Raw genomic sequence first — 12,896 nt, forward strand, 5'->3', positions numbered from 1 at the left:
GTACCTATCTGGAGTATAGGAGGAACTCAAAAAGATTCGATGGTACAGTCTTCTACCAAATAGTATCTCTAGAAATAAACAGGCTGGTGGGTAAAGAAATAAACATGGGGGCAGTAATGATAAAAAGAAGCTACAGGATCCCATCTAACTTCACAACAGCCAAGAAAAGGGCAGCTAATGGTGGAAATAGGACATGGACAGGTAAGTATCCCTAAATTCTTAAGTTTCAGGCAATCCTACATGGCTTCATGCACTTTGTTCTGCTGCAGTATGGTGGATGCCCCACCTAAGAAAATGTTGACTTTTTTTTTTTTTTCCTTTAGAACAAAACATTACAACTGTCATTCCCTGGTGGGCATTGCTTTGAAAAGCTGAATTGGGGCCTTCCTTGGGATTTTTGTTCAAGGGTGCCATCTAGGGGTGCCTTTGTGAATCCTCTAATTCCCCTGACCACAGACCTCTGTCATTGTAGGGACAGCCAGATTTTGCTTTTTCCTTGTGTGTTGGCTGCCTTCTCCATATTATGTATTTCCGGATGGCTGGGATCTTAGCTGTCTCCATATCATTAGGACTTGGCTCATGACGACTATTGATGGGTCAGTAAAATAAAGCTATGTGCAGCCTCTTCTATGCTTTTCAAAGCTAACTTACTCTGGCTGAGCCCGTTTCTGAGACCATTTCAGGTCTTAGAAAAGTCCTGCAAGGGACACCTGGATGGCTCAGCAGCTGAGCATCTGCCTTTGGCTCTGGTCTTGATCCTGGTCCAGGAGTCAAGTCCCACATTGGGCTCCCTACGAGAAGCCTGCTTCTCCCTCTGCCTGTCTCTGCCTCTGTGTGTGTGTCTCTCATGAATAAATAAATAAAAATCTTAAAAAAGAAAAAGGAAAAAAGAAAGAAAGAAAGAAAGAAAGAAAGAAAGAAAGAAAGAAAGAAAGAAAGAAAGAAAGAAAGAAGAAAGAAAGAAAGAAAAGGCCTGCCAGGGGGCTCTGAATAAGAAATGTGTGAAAATTTCCCCAGCCACACATTGAAACCCTAAGCTGTTAATATCACAGAAATGGGAACAACCCAGACTCTAGCTGACCTCTTCTCCCCAAATTGCCAGATTTAGCAAATAAAAATCCAGGACACTCAATTTAAAGTGAAGATAACTTTTTAATATAACTGTGTCCCAAATAGCGAATACTTAAGTTTAAAATAATTGTTTGTTGTTTACCTGAAATTCTAATTTTACTGGGCATCCTGTGTTTTATCTGGCAACCCTGTGTACTTGGAGTTGAAGGATTGAAGGACTTGAAGCCTGCATCCGTCTTAGGAATTATCAAACAGAAAGTTAAGTCAGGTGATTCTGGTGCAGATAAGGTGGCCAGGGGTGGGAGTGGGGGGACATGTATTTTCATTCTCCTTAGTAGATATCTTGTTTACTTTCAGTCTTTCTTTAGACCATATGTAGATTTTTGATTAAAGCTAGGGAACATATTCCATAGCCAGCCAGGTTGAAATCCCAACTTTGGCACTGACCGAGCCCAGTGACTGTGTCTGTTTCTTCAGCATAAAATTTGGGATAATAATTGTATTCATTTTCTGGGTTGTTGAGTAGATTTGGAAAGATGATGCTCATTAAGTGCTTAGCACAGTGCCAGCAGATAGTATAGCTCAATATGAAAGCCATAATCATTGTTTTGATGTTTTTGAACATAGGTAGACTCATAGTACACTAGCTTTCAATGGAAGCATGTCTCCTATTCACCCACAGGGTCATGAGGCTCATTAGCATCCTACCAGTTCCTTTCTACTAATTCACTTTGTTGAATTACAGCTGCTGGGTTTTATGGGACATTAGGCTTCATGCCCCATTATAGGACGTCTGGTAATAACCTCATTTCTGTCTAAACCAAAGTTTCAAACCCTGTCACTCATTCATTTATTCCAGATACTATTTGAAACTGTATTTATTGTGGCATCTAAATGTGGTTATCTGTCTGATTGGATAGAGGTCCCCAAATGTGGGGTGACTATCCGGTGGAAGCCAGTGGTGCAGGCCTTGAAAGGATTCACTTGAGGCAGAAAAAAGAAGACAGAACTTGAGAGGTGGGCAGGACATCAAAGTAAAGGCCGTCTGCAATGAAGCAGTGGGTGGGGGCTGTTTTTAAAGAGGGAAGGTGAGAAGGTATGGGGATGCACCGAATTCTACCTTTTTCAGTATCTGTGCCTGGTTGTAAGTAGCCCATTGGTCACTTAGGGCCTGTGGATATTTTGAGGTAGGTTACCTGATGGGACTATGTGAACTCAGCCCGGGGGTTACTGTGGGCCCTGTCTACAGTCCATTGGTCAAGCGTATTTGCCCAAAAGCAACCTCTACATATATGCCTGATGATAGAGAGTACAAATATAAGAGATGAGGAACCACAAAGTTATTTGAAAGTATGGAGAGCCCAAAGTTAAGGAAAAAGTAAGAAAAAGGAGAAATGGAAATACTTTGTGCTGTGCAGTGCTTATGGTAAGGATCTCAGAAGTGTTTGTGTTCTGAACAGGTCCTTTGTGGAAAGAGTACTGGACCCTGGGGATCATAAAGACAGGCTTCAACTTGTATCACTGCTTCTTATGAGTCAGATCAACTTGGGAAAGTCATATATGTTTCTCAGTTTTCATTTTCTCATCCATAAAATGGGAACAACATGGGAGGTTTGGGGAAAATTGAATAAAAAAACAGATATGCAAGCATGGCACCCCAAAAGAGCTCAATAAGTCTAACTTGGTTTTGACAGAACCTTTAAAAGTAACCAAGTGGGGCAACCCGGGTGGCTCAGAGGTTTGACACCGCCTTCAGCCCAAGGTGTGGTCCTGGAGACCGGGGATCGAGTCCCACGCCAGGCTCTCTGCATGGAATGGAGCCTGCTTCTCCCTCTTCCTGTGCCTGTGCCTCTCTCTCTGTCTCTCATGAATAAATAAATAAAATCTTAAAAAAAAAAAAGAAAAGTAGCTGTTGTATTGCCATTAATGAAGAGAGAAATGTGGAGGGGTAGGTGGGGGGATGAGGCAACTGGGTGATGGGCAATATGGAGAGCATGTGATATAGTGAGCACTGGGTGTTATATGCAACTCATGAATCACTGAACTCTATCTCTGAATTTAATAATACACTATATGTTAATTGATTTTAAATTTAAGGGCATCTGGGTGACTCAGTCAGTTAAGTGTCTACCTTCAGCTCAAATCATAATCTGAGTCTGGGGATGGAGCCCCGTGTCAGGCTCCCTGCTTGGTGGGAGTCTGCTTCTCCCTTTCCCTCTGCCTCTACCCCTCTTGCTCTCTCTCTCTCTCACTATCACTCTCTCTCTCTCTTTCAAATAAATAAAATCTTTTAAAATTTTTAATTTAAATTAAAAACATTTTTTAATAAAAATATAAAAAATAAAAAGGACACTTAAAGAGATTTAGCAACTTGCTCAAGCCACAAGCTAATTAATGGGAAGGGTGGGATCAGAACCCAGCTGTGTCCAGCTCAAGAATTTAACCACCATGCTATTTGCATTTAGACTTTACCAAAGGCACCATCTTTTATTGCCATTCACCTCTACATTCCCAGATCACTGCTAAGCACCCTCTCATCTTCTCTTCTGTCATCAGCAATTTCTGCTGCGCAGCCAGGCCTCCAGCAAAGGAAGACACTAGCTGAGTCAAGCCCCGTCTTGTATCTTGTATCTGGGCACAGCTGAGGCCCCTCCTTCCTTAGCAACAGACGCTGAAGCCTGGTTACAGGCGCCAGGGCTTGGAGCATGCAAGTACCTCCAATGTTAAAAAGAGCCCAAAGAGGAGGAGAAAGAAGAGTTAGGCTGCTGGGGTATTGTTTAGTGGGGTGTTTCTTCCCTCTTCTCTGTATTAATATGTAACTCTGCTTCAGTTTTTCTTCTACAGTGAACTTCATGTGTTCCGGAAAAGTTCCAAGAAAGGAGCTGCTCAGCGGAAGGGAAAGTGGCCAGAGCAGGAGGTGCTGGAACCAGAGGAGAAAAGCCCAACAGAACCCCAAAACATACTTGAGCTTCCCTTCTTTCTTCTATCAGAGAACTCCTTGGGGGGCTGAAGTCTATGACCTCAGAGAGGCAGCCCTGTGAACAGAGCTTTCAGAACGTTGAGAAAGTTCCATTTTCTGTATCGTCCCCATCATTATGCTATAAAGAAGTGTGAACTTCAGAGCCACTGGTAGGAGAGGATCATCCCCAAAGAAACTGAGAGCTTTTTATTCATTTTGTAATAGATCCAATTAGAATGGACAACATGAGTGACATGGGTTGCTCATCTCAGAAGGTAGGTGTGAATTTTAAGATGTACTATTTTTTTTTTTACCTATATTTTCAACATGTAGGGAATTGGGGAGTAGGCAAAAAGGGGATGTTTCAATCTTAGCCTAATTGCTGTAGACTTGACTGAGCAAGTGTGTTCACCACATTTTTATGTTTTTGCTTTGAAATATGCTTTTGGCTGAATTAGGCTTTTGAACATCTTAAGGTTTTGCTATGAAAATTTTAGAAATAGACACCTGTTGTTCCTTTCCCTTCCTTCCCATTAGATCATTAGATGATCTTTTCCATCCAAAAATTCCCAACACTGGGTGTACATCAGAATATCCTAGACAGCATCTTGAAAACATAGTTAGCCTCACTCCCAAAGGGTCTGATCCAGAAGGGTTGGAGTGGGGTCCCCAAATCTATATTTTTAACTTAGAACAGAGTGATTCTGTTACAGCAGGTCCTCAGGTGAGGATTTAGCAATGGCCTCCAAGAAGGATGTGCAAACATCATGTGTAGTCGAAAATCAGCCCTCTGTAAAAGTAATAATTCTATCCACTCTAGGTGTCAAAATCTTGGTTTTAAAAGCCAAGAGCCACTAGGTTGCCATATACTAAAGTGCCTAGAGGAGCATTTTAAATGGAAACTTTATGAAATTAAATTGGATTTGTTAGTAATGGCTGAATCCACCCTCTGAAGTGAAAACTCCCTGCAGTTTATCAGAGAAAACACTTACATGTTAATAGTATTAATGAACCACTTTGCATACTGAATAGTTCTTACAAAAATCACTCTTTCCCCTTGAAGATGCCACAGAGAATTCTTAGCCAGATATGGTCAAGAAAAGTCTCTTTGTTCTGTTCTGGAATTGATTTCTGGATCTGCTGATCCTATGCCTATCTCATGTGTTCCTGACCCATGCCCGGAAATGTTCTCAGGGTATTTATGGTTCTGTGTATATAAGTCAGTCTGTGTCCATGAACTAGCTAAAATTTCATTTGTTCTTCAAAGGTTATGCTTCTATCACGTTCTATAAAATTCTTAATGTTGGCTTTCTTGCAAAATGTTGTTTTGCTTTTCTTTATTTTCCCAAGAATGGCTTATCTCTTTGTATGATATTCAGCTGCCTCTGTATCTGCCCTTTGGATGACTATCTCTTCTTATGGAGGAGCATGAATTTAATTCAATCTGGCTCAAACTCAAAAAGGAATCTATGAGCTCAAATAACCAAAAAGTCCAGATTAAATCTATGAGCTCAAATAACCAAGAAGTCCAGATTAAATCCAAACTCAAAAAGGAATCTATGAGCTCAAATAACCAAGAAGTCCAGATTAAATCCAGATTAAGCCGATGTCACTGGGAGTCTGTCTTTCACCCTCTGGGAGTTTTGCTTCCTTCCATTGTTGACTTTATTTTTAAGGAAAGCTTTATTCCCACATAAAGCAAAGATGACTGTTGAGAGTGCCTCTTTCTCTATAGGTCTGGTGAAAGTCAGAAAGACTGATCAGCCCAGTGTAGGTCACATGCCTGTCCCTAGAGATCACTGTGTCTAGGAGGATGGAGTCCCCTGATTGGCCAGACCTGTGTCACATGCACTTCCCTGGAGCTAGGGCTGGGATCAGGCTAATGTACAGCACGAAATGGGAGAAGAGGCAATGATATAATGACTTATATCCAATGTCCATCCACTAGGGCTGTGTTCTACTTCTTTTGGTCACAAGAGTAACTTCTCAGTAGGTGTCAGGGCTGATACCAGGTTTATTCCAACCATGAGCAGAAGCATAAAGGCCAAGGCACCTCCTGAATATGGATGTTACCGACTCATTACCATTTTTGTTGTTACTTACTCAAGATGTCTGAAATTTGTGATGTGTGTTTATTGCTCTTTTAATGAAGATTTTTATTTGAAACAGATTTAAAAGCTAGGCTAAGGGAAAGATTTCCACTGACCACAAAACCTCCTTGCTTGCAAAGACAAAAACCAGGCAGCCATAATTTATCAATCAGTGTATGTTGTACATTTAAGGTCCTGAAGGAAATCATAAACAACTTCATGGTGCTGAAAGTACTGTTGCCAGAATCTACCCCAGATGGTGTGGTACCTCCTTTGCATAACCAGGTTCCTTTCAGGCTAATGCCAGAGTTCTCTCATTTTGTTCAAATGATTGGTATAGATCTGAGATTAATTTTTTAAAATTTATTTTGAGAGAGAGAATATGCACACACGTACATGCACATGAGTAGGAGAAGGGTAGAGGGAGAGAATCTTCCTGCAGACTCCTCACTGAGCATGGAGCCTGACACAAGGCTCAGTCTCACCACCCTTAAAATCATGACCTGAGCCAAAACCAAGACACAGATGCTCAACTGACTGAGCCTGCCAGGTGTCCTCTGATATTAAATTCAGTAGCAAAAATCATGTTGGAGATAAATGATCAATTCTTAGATCCCTGAAATTGAGGTCAAGGGCAAAGAGACAGACACAATTATTTAAATCAACTAAGTGAATTCTTTAAGCTAAAAACAACTAGTTCTATGGATCTCAAACTCATCTTGTTTAAACTCAAGATGCAACCTTGAGTTGCAAGCCCAAGCAACCCTATTTTAATGAAGTTTTGTTGGTGAATCTGATGTGCCCCAATTTTTGAAAATAGCTACATTAGACCATTAGATAAGTGGGCCTGTTGTATGTTTTCAAAGATCTCTGGCTTGCTGTGCATCTTTGTTTATGGGTTTACATGTTTTTGTTTACTTTTAAAATCAACACCTTCCTGGGGTACCTGAGTGGCTCAGTGGTTGGGCATCTGCCTTTGGCTCAGGTAGTGATCCCGGCCTCCTGGGATTGAGTCCCACATCAGGCTCCCTATGGGGTGCCTGCTTCTTCCTCTGCTTGTGTCTCTGCCTCTGTCTCTGTGTCTCTTGTGAATAAATTAAAATCTTAAAACAACACCACCACCTTCCTAAAGTAATTTGCCATGTTAGTGATACTTGCTGTTTCCCATGTGTTCGGATGCAGAGTCATGTGTATTTAAAAGCTCCTCTATGTGGCTGGGATGTGTTACCTATATTCTCTGAGTTTTATTTCTTCACGTCAGACATGGGTATAAAAAACTCTCATAAGGTTGAACAGTGCCTAAAGCAAAATAACTTGGAATAATGATATTGTTATTATTTTCTGAGGTTGAATCATCAGTGAGCAGTTGGTTAGGGAAAGAGGGTGGCTAACATCTGCTTCATATACCCCCTATTTGCTACCCCCTGCCAGTTAACCTTCATGACATAAGTTGCTGACCCAAGTAAGTCAAATCAATCCAGTAATGTCTCATTTTACAGAATTCAGTCAAAAGTCATTGCCTGAGGTGAAAATTCATAGTCAAAATTGCCCTTGAAAATCCCATACACCATCTTTAAAGTGCTGTGGAGTAACATCTCTCAATAAATCCAGCCTCAGAGGTTTCCTCTATGATGGGACCAAAGGCACTTTCTCTATCACAGCCCCAGATAAACAGTTGTTGTGCATATAGGGGCTGCGTCCTAGGACAGAAACACACAGAGAATCCTTCAATACTGCAGTCACTTTCAGGTCTGCTCAGGAGAGGGGCCTGGGAACTGAGAGTGACCATGGGAGCCACAAGTTCACCCCTACCTGAGGGTTATCCCTAAGTGCACACTCACTGAATGGAATGGTAGACTCAGACACCTACACTGTTTAAGTGATATATATATTTTGTACAAGAAGCATAGACAGTTGCTCATGTGTGTGTTAAACACACAAAAAGTACAGTGCCCCTGCATAAGCAGACTTCAATTTGGAATTGTGTATTTGTGAAAGGCAAGAGTCTAATTTTTTTTTATTTTTTATTTTTTTAAGAGTCCAATTTTTATTTTTTATTTTTTTTTAATTTTTATTTATTTATGATAGTCACACAGAGAGAGAGAGAGAGAGAGAGGCAGAGACACAGGCAGAGGGAGAAGCAGGCTCCATGCACCGGGAGCCCGACGTGGGATTCGATCCTAGGTCTCCAGAATCGCGCCCTGGGCCAAAGGCAGGCGCTAAACCGCTGCGCCACCCAGGGATCCCAAGAGTCCAATTTTTAAAGTTAACCCCTTGAATCATGACCCAGGATCAGGAACTTGGGGTCTTCCCAGGGGAAAAATATCTATTAATTTGCTCATAGAGGGGTAGCCAAGGACACTGGAGGAAAGACAAACTACTAATTTAAAAATGAAACCTACACCATGGATGAGGTGAGAAGGGTGTTTAGTGGGCAGAACTCTGTCCCTAAACCCTTTCTTGGGGATCTCTACTCCTTGCCAACCTAAAGATTTGGAAATCTTTCCTAATTCCTAAAGAGTGGCTTTGTTCCCATTTCTCACAGATCACCAAAAGTGACTCGATACATCACATGAGCCACTCCCAGAGGCAGCCAGAGCTGCCCCCTTTCCCTGCTTCTGTTAATGAGCAACCATCGGAACTCTATCAGGTATGTTCACCTGGCTACTGCTCTTCTGCTGGTACTAGTGGAGGGACAAACAGACAGACTTGACGAGAGGACTCAATGGCTTTGGTTACTTCTGCCACCAGAAAAGACTCTAGCCATGTGGGGAAAAGAGCTATCCAGTAGCATAAAGGTGAGTTAGGATCCGGCCTTCTCTCTACCCTGCCATATTATTCAACCATTCTAAACTTCTGCATCTTCAGTTATTTCTACCATATAGCCATGTCCACAAAGAATAAAGACAATGGAAGTAAATTACCTGACTCACAAATAAACTGTTTATTGAAAGCCAGCCGTGGTCCCTGACATCAGAAATCATGCTCACAGTAGACAGAGAAGTAACCATCCAGGAAACATTTGCCTGAGTTAGAAGGTAGAAGTAGTGTAAGGCATGTGAGACTTCCTGAGTCTCCATGTAGTAGAGCTTCAGCTACTCCAGAGGTGTCCTTCACCATGTCCTGCTCTGCATTTCTCCCCCTGTAGACCATCATGTCGCACAGCTTTTATCCCCCCTTAATGCAACGCACGTCATGGACACTGGCTGCACCCTTCAAAGAGCAGCACCACTACCGAGGACCCAGTGATTCCATTGCCAACAACTACTCTTTAATGGCCCAGGACCTGAAGCTGAAGGACCTGCTGAAAGTTTACCAGCCAGTCACCATCAACATCCCAAGGGAAAAGATCTTTCAGGGGCTGCCATTAGGTATTTGTAGCAACATGCTATACCGGCTCAAAATGGGACATTGAGTGGGATGTTTAGTCCTGGGTTCTAGTTCTGGCTCCTTTGCTTGCTGCAGCTAACCTTGGATAACCTCATAGAGTCTCAGTCTCTGCATCCATGAAATGAGAATGATTGTGATAACTAACATTACATTTATCATATGCCACATCCCCTACATTTGACATACACCAAACACTTGTGTTATTGATTGCTGTGTAACAAATTATCCCCAAAACTTAATGGTTTAAAACAACCTGTATTGGGGCACCTGGGTGGCTCAGTGGTTGAGCATCTGCCTTTGGCTCAGATCATGATCCTCGGGTCCTGGGATCAAGTCCCACATCAGGTTTTCCACAGGAACCCTGCTTCTCCCTCTACCTATGTCTCTGCCTCTGTCTCTGTGTCTCTTGTGAATAAATAAATAAAACCTTTTAAAAAATTAAAATTAAAAAAAAAATAAAACAACCAGCATTTATTATCTCACAGTTTCTATGAGGTGAGAATCTGGGCATGGCTTAATCTAATGATTCTGGCTCAGAGTCTTTCACAAGCATGCAGTCAAGGTGTCAGCCAGAACTATAGTCATCTAAAGGTACCCACGGACAGATCCTCTTACACACTCAAGTCCTCGGGTCCTTGCTGGCTGTTGGCCATAGACATCAGTTTCCTGCCACGTGAGTTTTTCTATGGGGCAGCTCACAACATGGCTTCTGGCTTCCCTCAGAAGGAACAAGGGAGAGAAAGAGAGAGAAAAGAGCCAAAAATATGGTCTTTTGGGAATTTAATTCTGACATCCTAACACTTTTGCTCTATGCTGTTGGCTAGAAGTGAGTCACTAGTCTAGCCCACATACACAAGTGTTATGATACCAGAAGGCGGGGAATCGTTAGGGACCATCTTGGAAGCTGCTTACCATAGTACTTTATATGTATTAATTTATTTAATCCTAATGGGTAAAGATAAATCTTCTTCAGTAATTCTTACTACTTGTGTGTTAGAGCCTCTTCATCTGCCCTCTGTCTCAAACTTATTTTCATATTTTGCATTTTTCTCTCTGTGCTGTATGTCCGGGTGAGTTCCTCATATGTATCTCTTTCTTTTTCTTTTTTTTTTTTTAGGATTTTTTTTATTTATTCATGAGAGACACACACACACACAGAGGCAGAGACCCAGGCAGAGGGAGAAGCAGGCTCCATGCAGGGAGCACGATGTGGGACTCGATCCCAGTATTCCAGGATCACGCCCTGAGCCAAAGACAGATGCTCAACCACTGAGCCACCCAGGCATCCCTCATATGTATCTTCTGATTCACTAATTTGCTCTTCAACTCTGTTGAGCCTTAAGATTATCATGTCTAATGATTTTTTTAAAAATTTTCATGACACTGAGGGGGGCACTTGACGGGATGAGCACTGGGTGTTATTCTGTATGTTGGCAAATTGAACACCAATAAAAAATAAATTTATTATTTTTAAAAAAACAAAAATTTTCATGACAATATCTTTACATTTTCAGATTTTCTAATTGGTTCTACTCATGAGTGTCATCCCTGCCAATTTCTTGTTTAATTCTTATGGACATAGGTCTTTCAATATTCCTGGGAGGATCTTAAACATTTATTTTGGAGCAATGTTTATATTGCTGTATTATTTTCACTTTGTGAATCTATCCCTTGATTATTGAGTTTACTAGCTATCTTTGTTAGTGTTGTTTTTTCCCATATGTTCTGGGATTTTAGTTTGCAGGTTTGTGTTGAGAGTTTTTTCCCTTCTTGTTACATGTGTCTCCCACCCCATTGTTTTTATGGAGGTATGATTCACATACAATAAGATGCATAGATCTTAAGGGTTCAGTTCAGTGAGTGTTGACAATTGTTTATACCATATAGCCACTACCCAAACAGGATGTGGGGCATTTCCATCATTAGAGAAAGTTCTCTTGTGCTCATTCCAATAAGTTCTCTCCTCTACCCAATACCATCCCTCACCCCCCCTTTTTTTTTAAAGATTTTATTTATTCATTTGAGAGATAGCTCATGAGTGCAGGAGAGGACAAGCCAGGGGGAGAGGCAGAGGGAGAAGCAGGCTTCCCACTGAGTGGAAGCCCAATGCAGGGCTCAATCCCAGGACTCTGGGGGTCATGACCTGAGCCAAAGGCAGACATTTAACCAATTGAGCCACCCAGGTACCCCATAATCTGACTTTTTTATTCTTATGCCTTCACCTATCCTCTTAAAACCTCAAATTAGAACCAGACCTTATATTGATGGTTTAAGATCCCCATCCTAAGGTGATATTTGGGGATCTTGTAGATGTGGTCCCTGAGACCATGTGAAGCTCAGCCTAGTTATTATTAGGCTTTTTCTGTTGTCTCTGGCTGCCATGTGAATTGAGGATCCCTGTGCTTTATCTGCATGTCAGTGCTACTGTGTCTTAGGCCTGTCTTCATGGATAGGACAGCCTTGTTTCAGTGCTGGTTTTATGCTATGAGCCTAGCACTAGTCCCCTACAATCATAGGGTGTTTTTGGATTCTGTTACTCCCCCAGGTAACTAACTCCTCCCTACTCTTGGATACAGAAGCCAAGTTTATGACTTTTACTTTGTACTCTGTGCATTTCTGGTCCACATAGAAAAGCATCTTGTTGAACATTGTAATGTCTTTTTAATTTTTAAAGAGTCTGTTATCATTGTATTTGGAGTAGATTGAGGAGCTCAAAGTATGAAGTCAAGATACATCTAGACTAGGAGTCTTCAGTTCTCTTTGATACTATCAAAATGTCAATTTAATATTATGTTTTTAACACTTCTCTGTTAATTTATTTAGGCTAAAGTCTTAAGCAAGCAACAGTATCTAGTTAAATTTTATTAATATAGTTATATATCACTTACTGAATTCATTTGTAGTTACCTTATATTTATTGTAAATGATACTAGTTTTTCTCTTCATGATAATCATATTTCCTTTAAAATAAGTATACTGGGATCCCTGGGTGGCGCAGCGGTTTAGTGCCTGCCTTTGGCCCAGGGCGCGATCCTGGAGACCCGGGATCGAATCCCAAGTCGGGATCCCGGTGCATGGAGCCTGCTTCTCCCTCTGCCTGTGTCTCTGCCTCTCTCTCTCTCTCTCTCTCTCTCTCTGTGTGACTATCATAAATAAATTTTAAAAAAATAAAAAATAAAAAGAATCAGCTTTATTTTAATAAATAAATAAAATAAAATAAGTATACTAAGTTTAAAAGTCTGCACTTATTTAAAGACAAACGTTAAACAGTAATTTCCAAAGTTTAGCAAGTAGGACATATAGGATTAGTGAGTGAATTGGGTAGGCAGTTATTAATATTTATCAATTATATGAATAAATGGAAGGTATGTGCATCCCCATTTCAC

The 12,896-nt window shown here is 41.2% G+C and overlaps 1 protein-coding gene across 2 annotated transcripts in view; it reads left to right on the forward strand.

The window, feature by feature from the left end:
* DNAH3 (dynein axonemal heavy chain 3) overlaps nucleotides 1-12,896 on the forward strand; it is a 171,507-nt gene that overhangs the window by 993 nt on the left and 157,618 nt on the right. Inside the window, exons 2-4 of one of the 2 annotated variants that reach the window (XM_038540141.1) lie at nucleotides 3,902-4,305; nucleotides 8,666-8,770; nucleotides 9,269-9,491. In XM_038540141.1, the coding sequence (XP_038396069.1) occupies nucleotides 4,267-4,305; nucleotides 8,666-8,770; nucleotides 9,269-9,491 (367 nt within the window). In that variant the 5' untranslated portion in view covers nucleotides 3,902-4,266. The remainder of the gene's footprint in view (nucleotides 1-3,901; nucleotides 4,306-8,665; nucleotides 8,771-9,268; nucleotides 9,492-12,896) is intronic. The other variant, XM_038540140.1, reaches the window with a different exon arrangement.

Source organism: Canis lupus, chromosome 6, assembly GCF_011100685.1.
Source record: "Canis lupus familiaris isolate Mischka breed German Shepherd chromosome 6, alternate assembly UU_Cfam_GSD_1.0, whole genome shotgun sequence".
Classification (NCBI taxonomy): domain Eukaryota; kingdom Metazoa; phylum Chordata; class Mammalia; order Carnivora; family Canidae; genus Canis; species Canis lupus.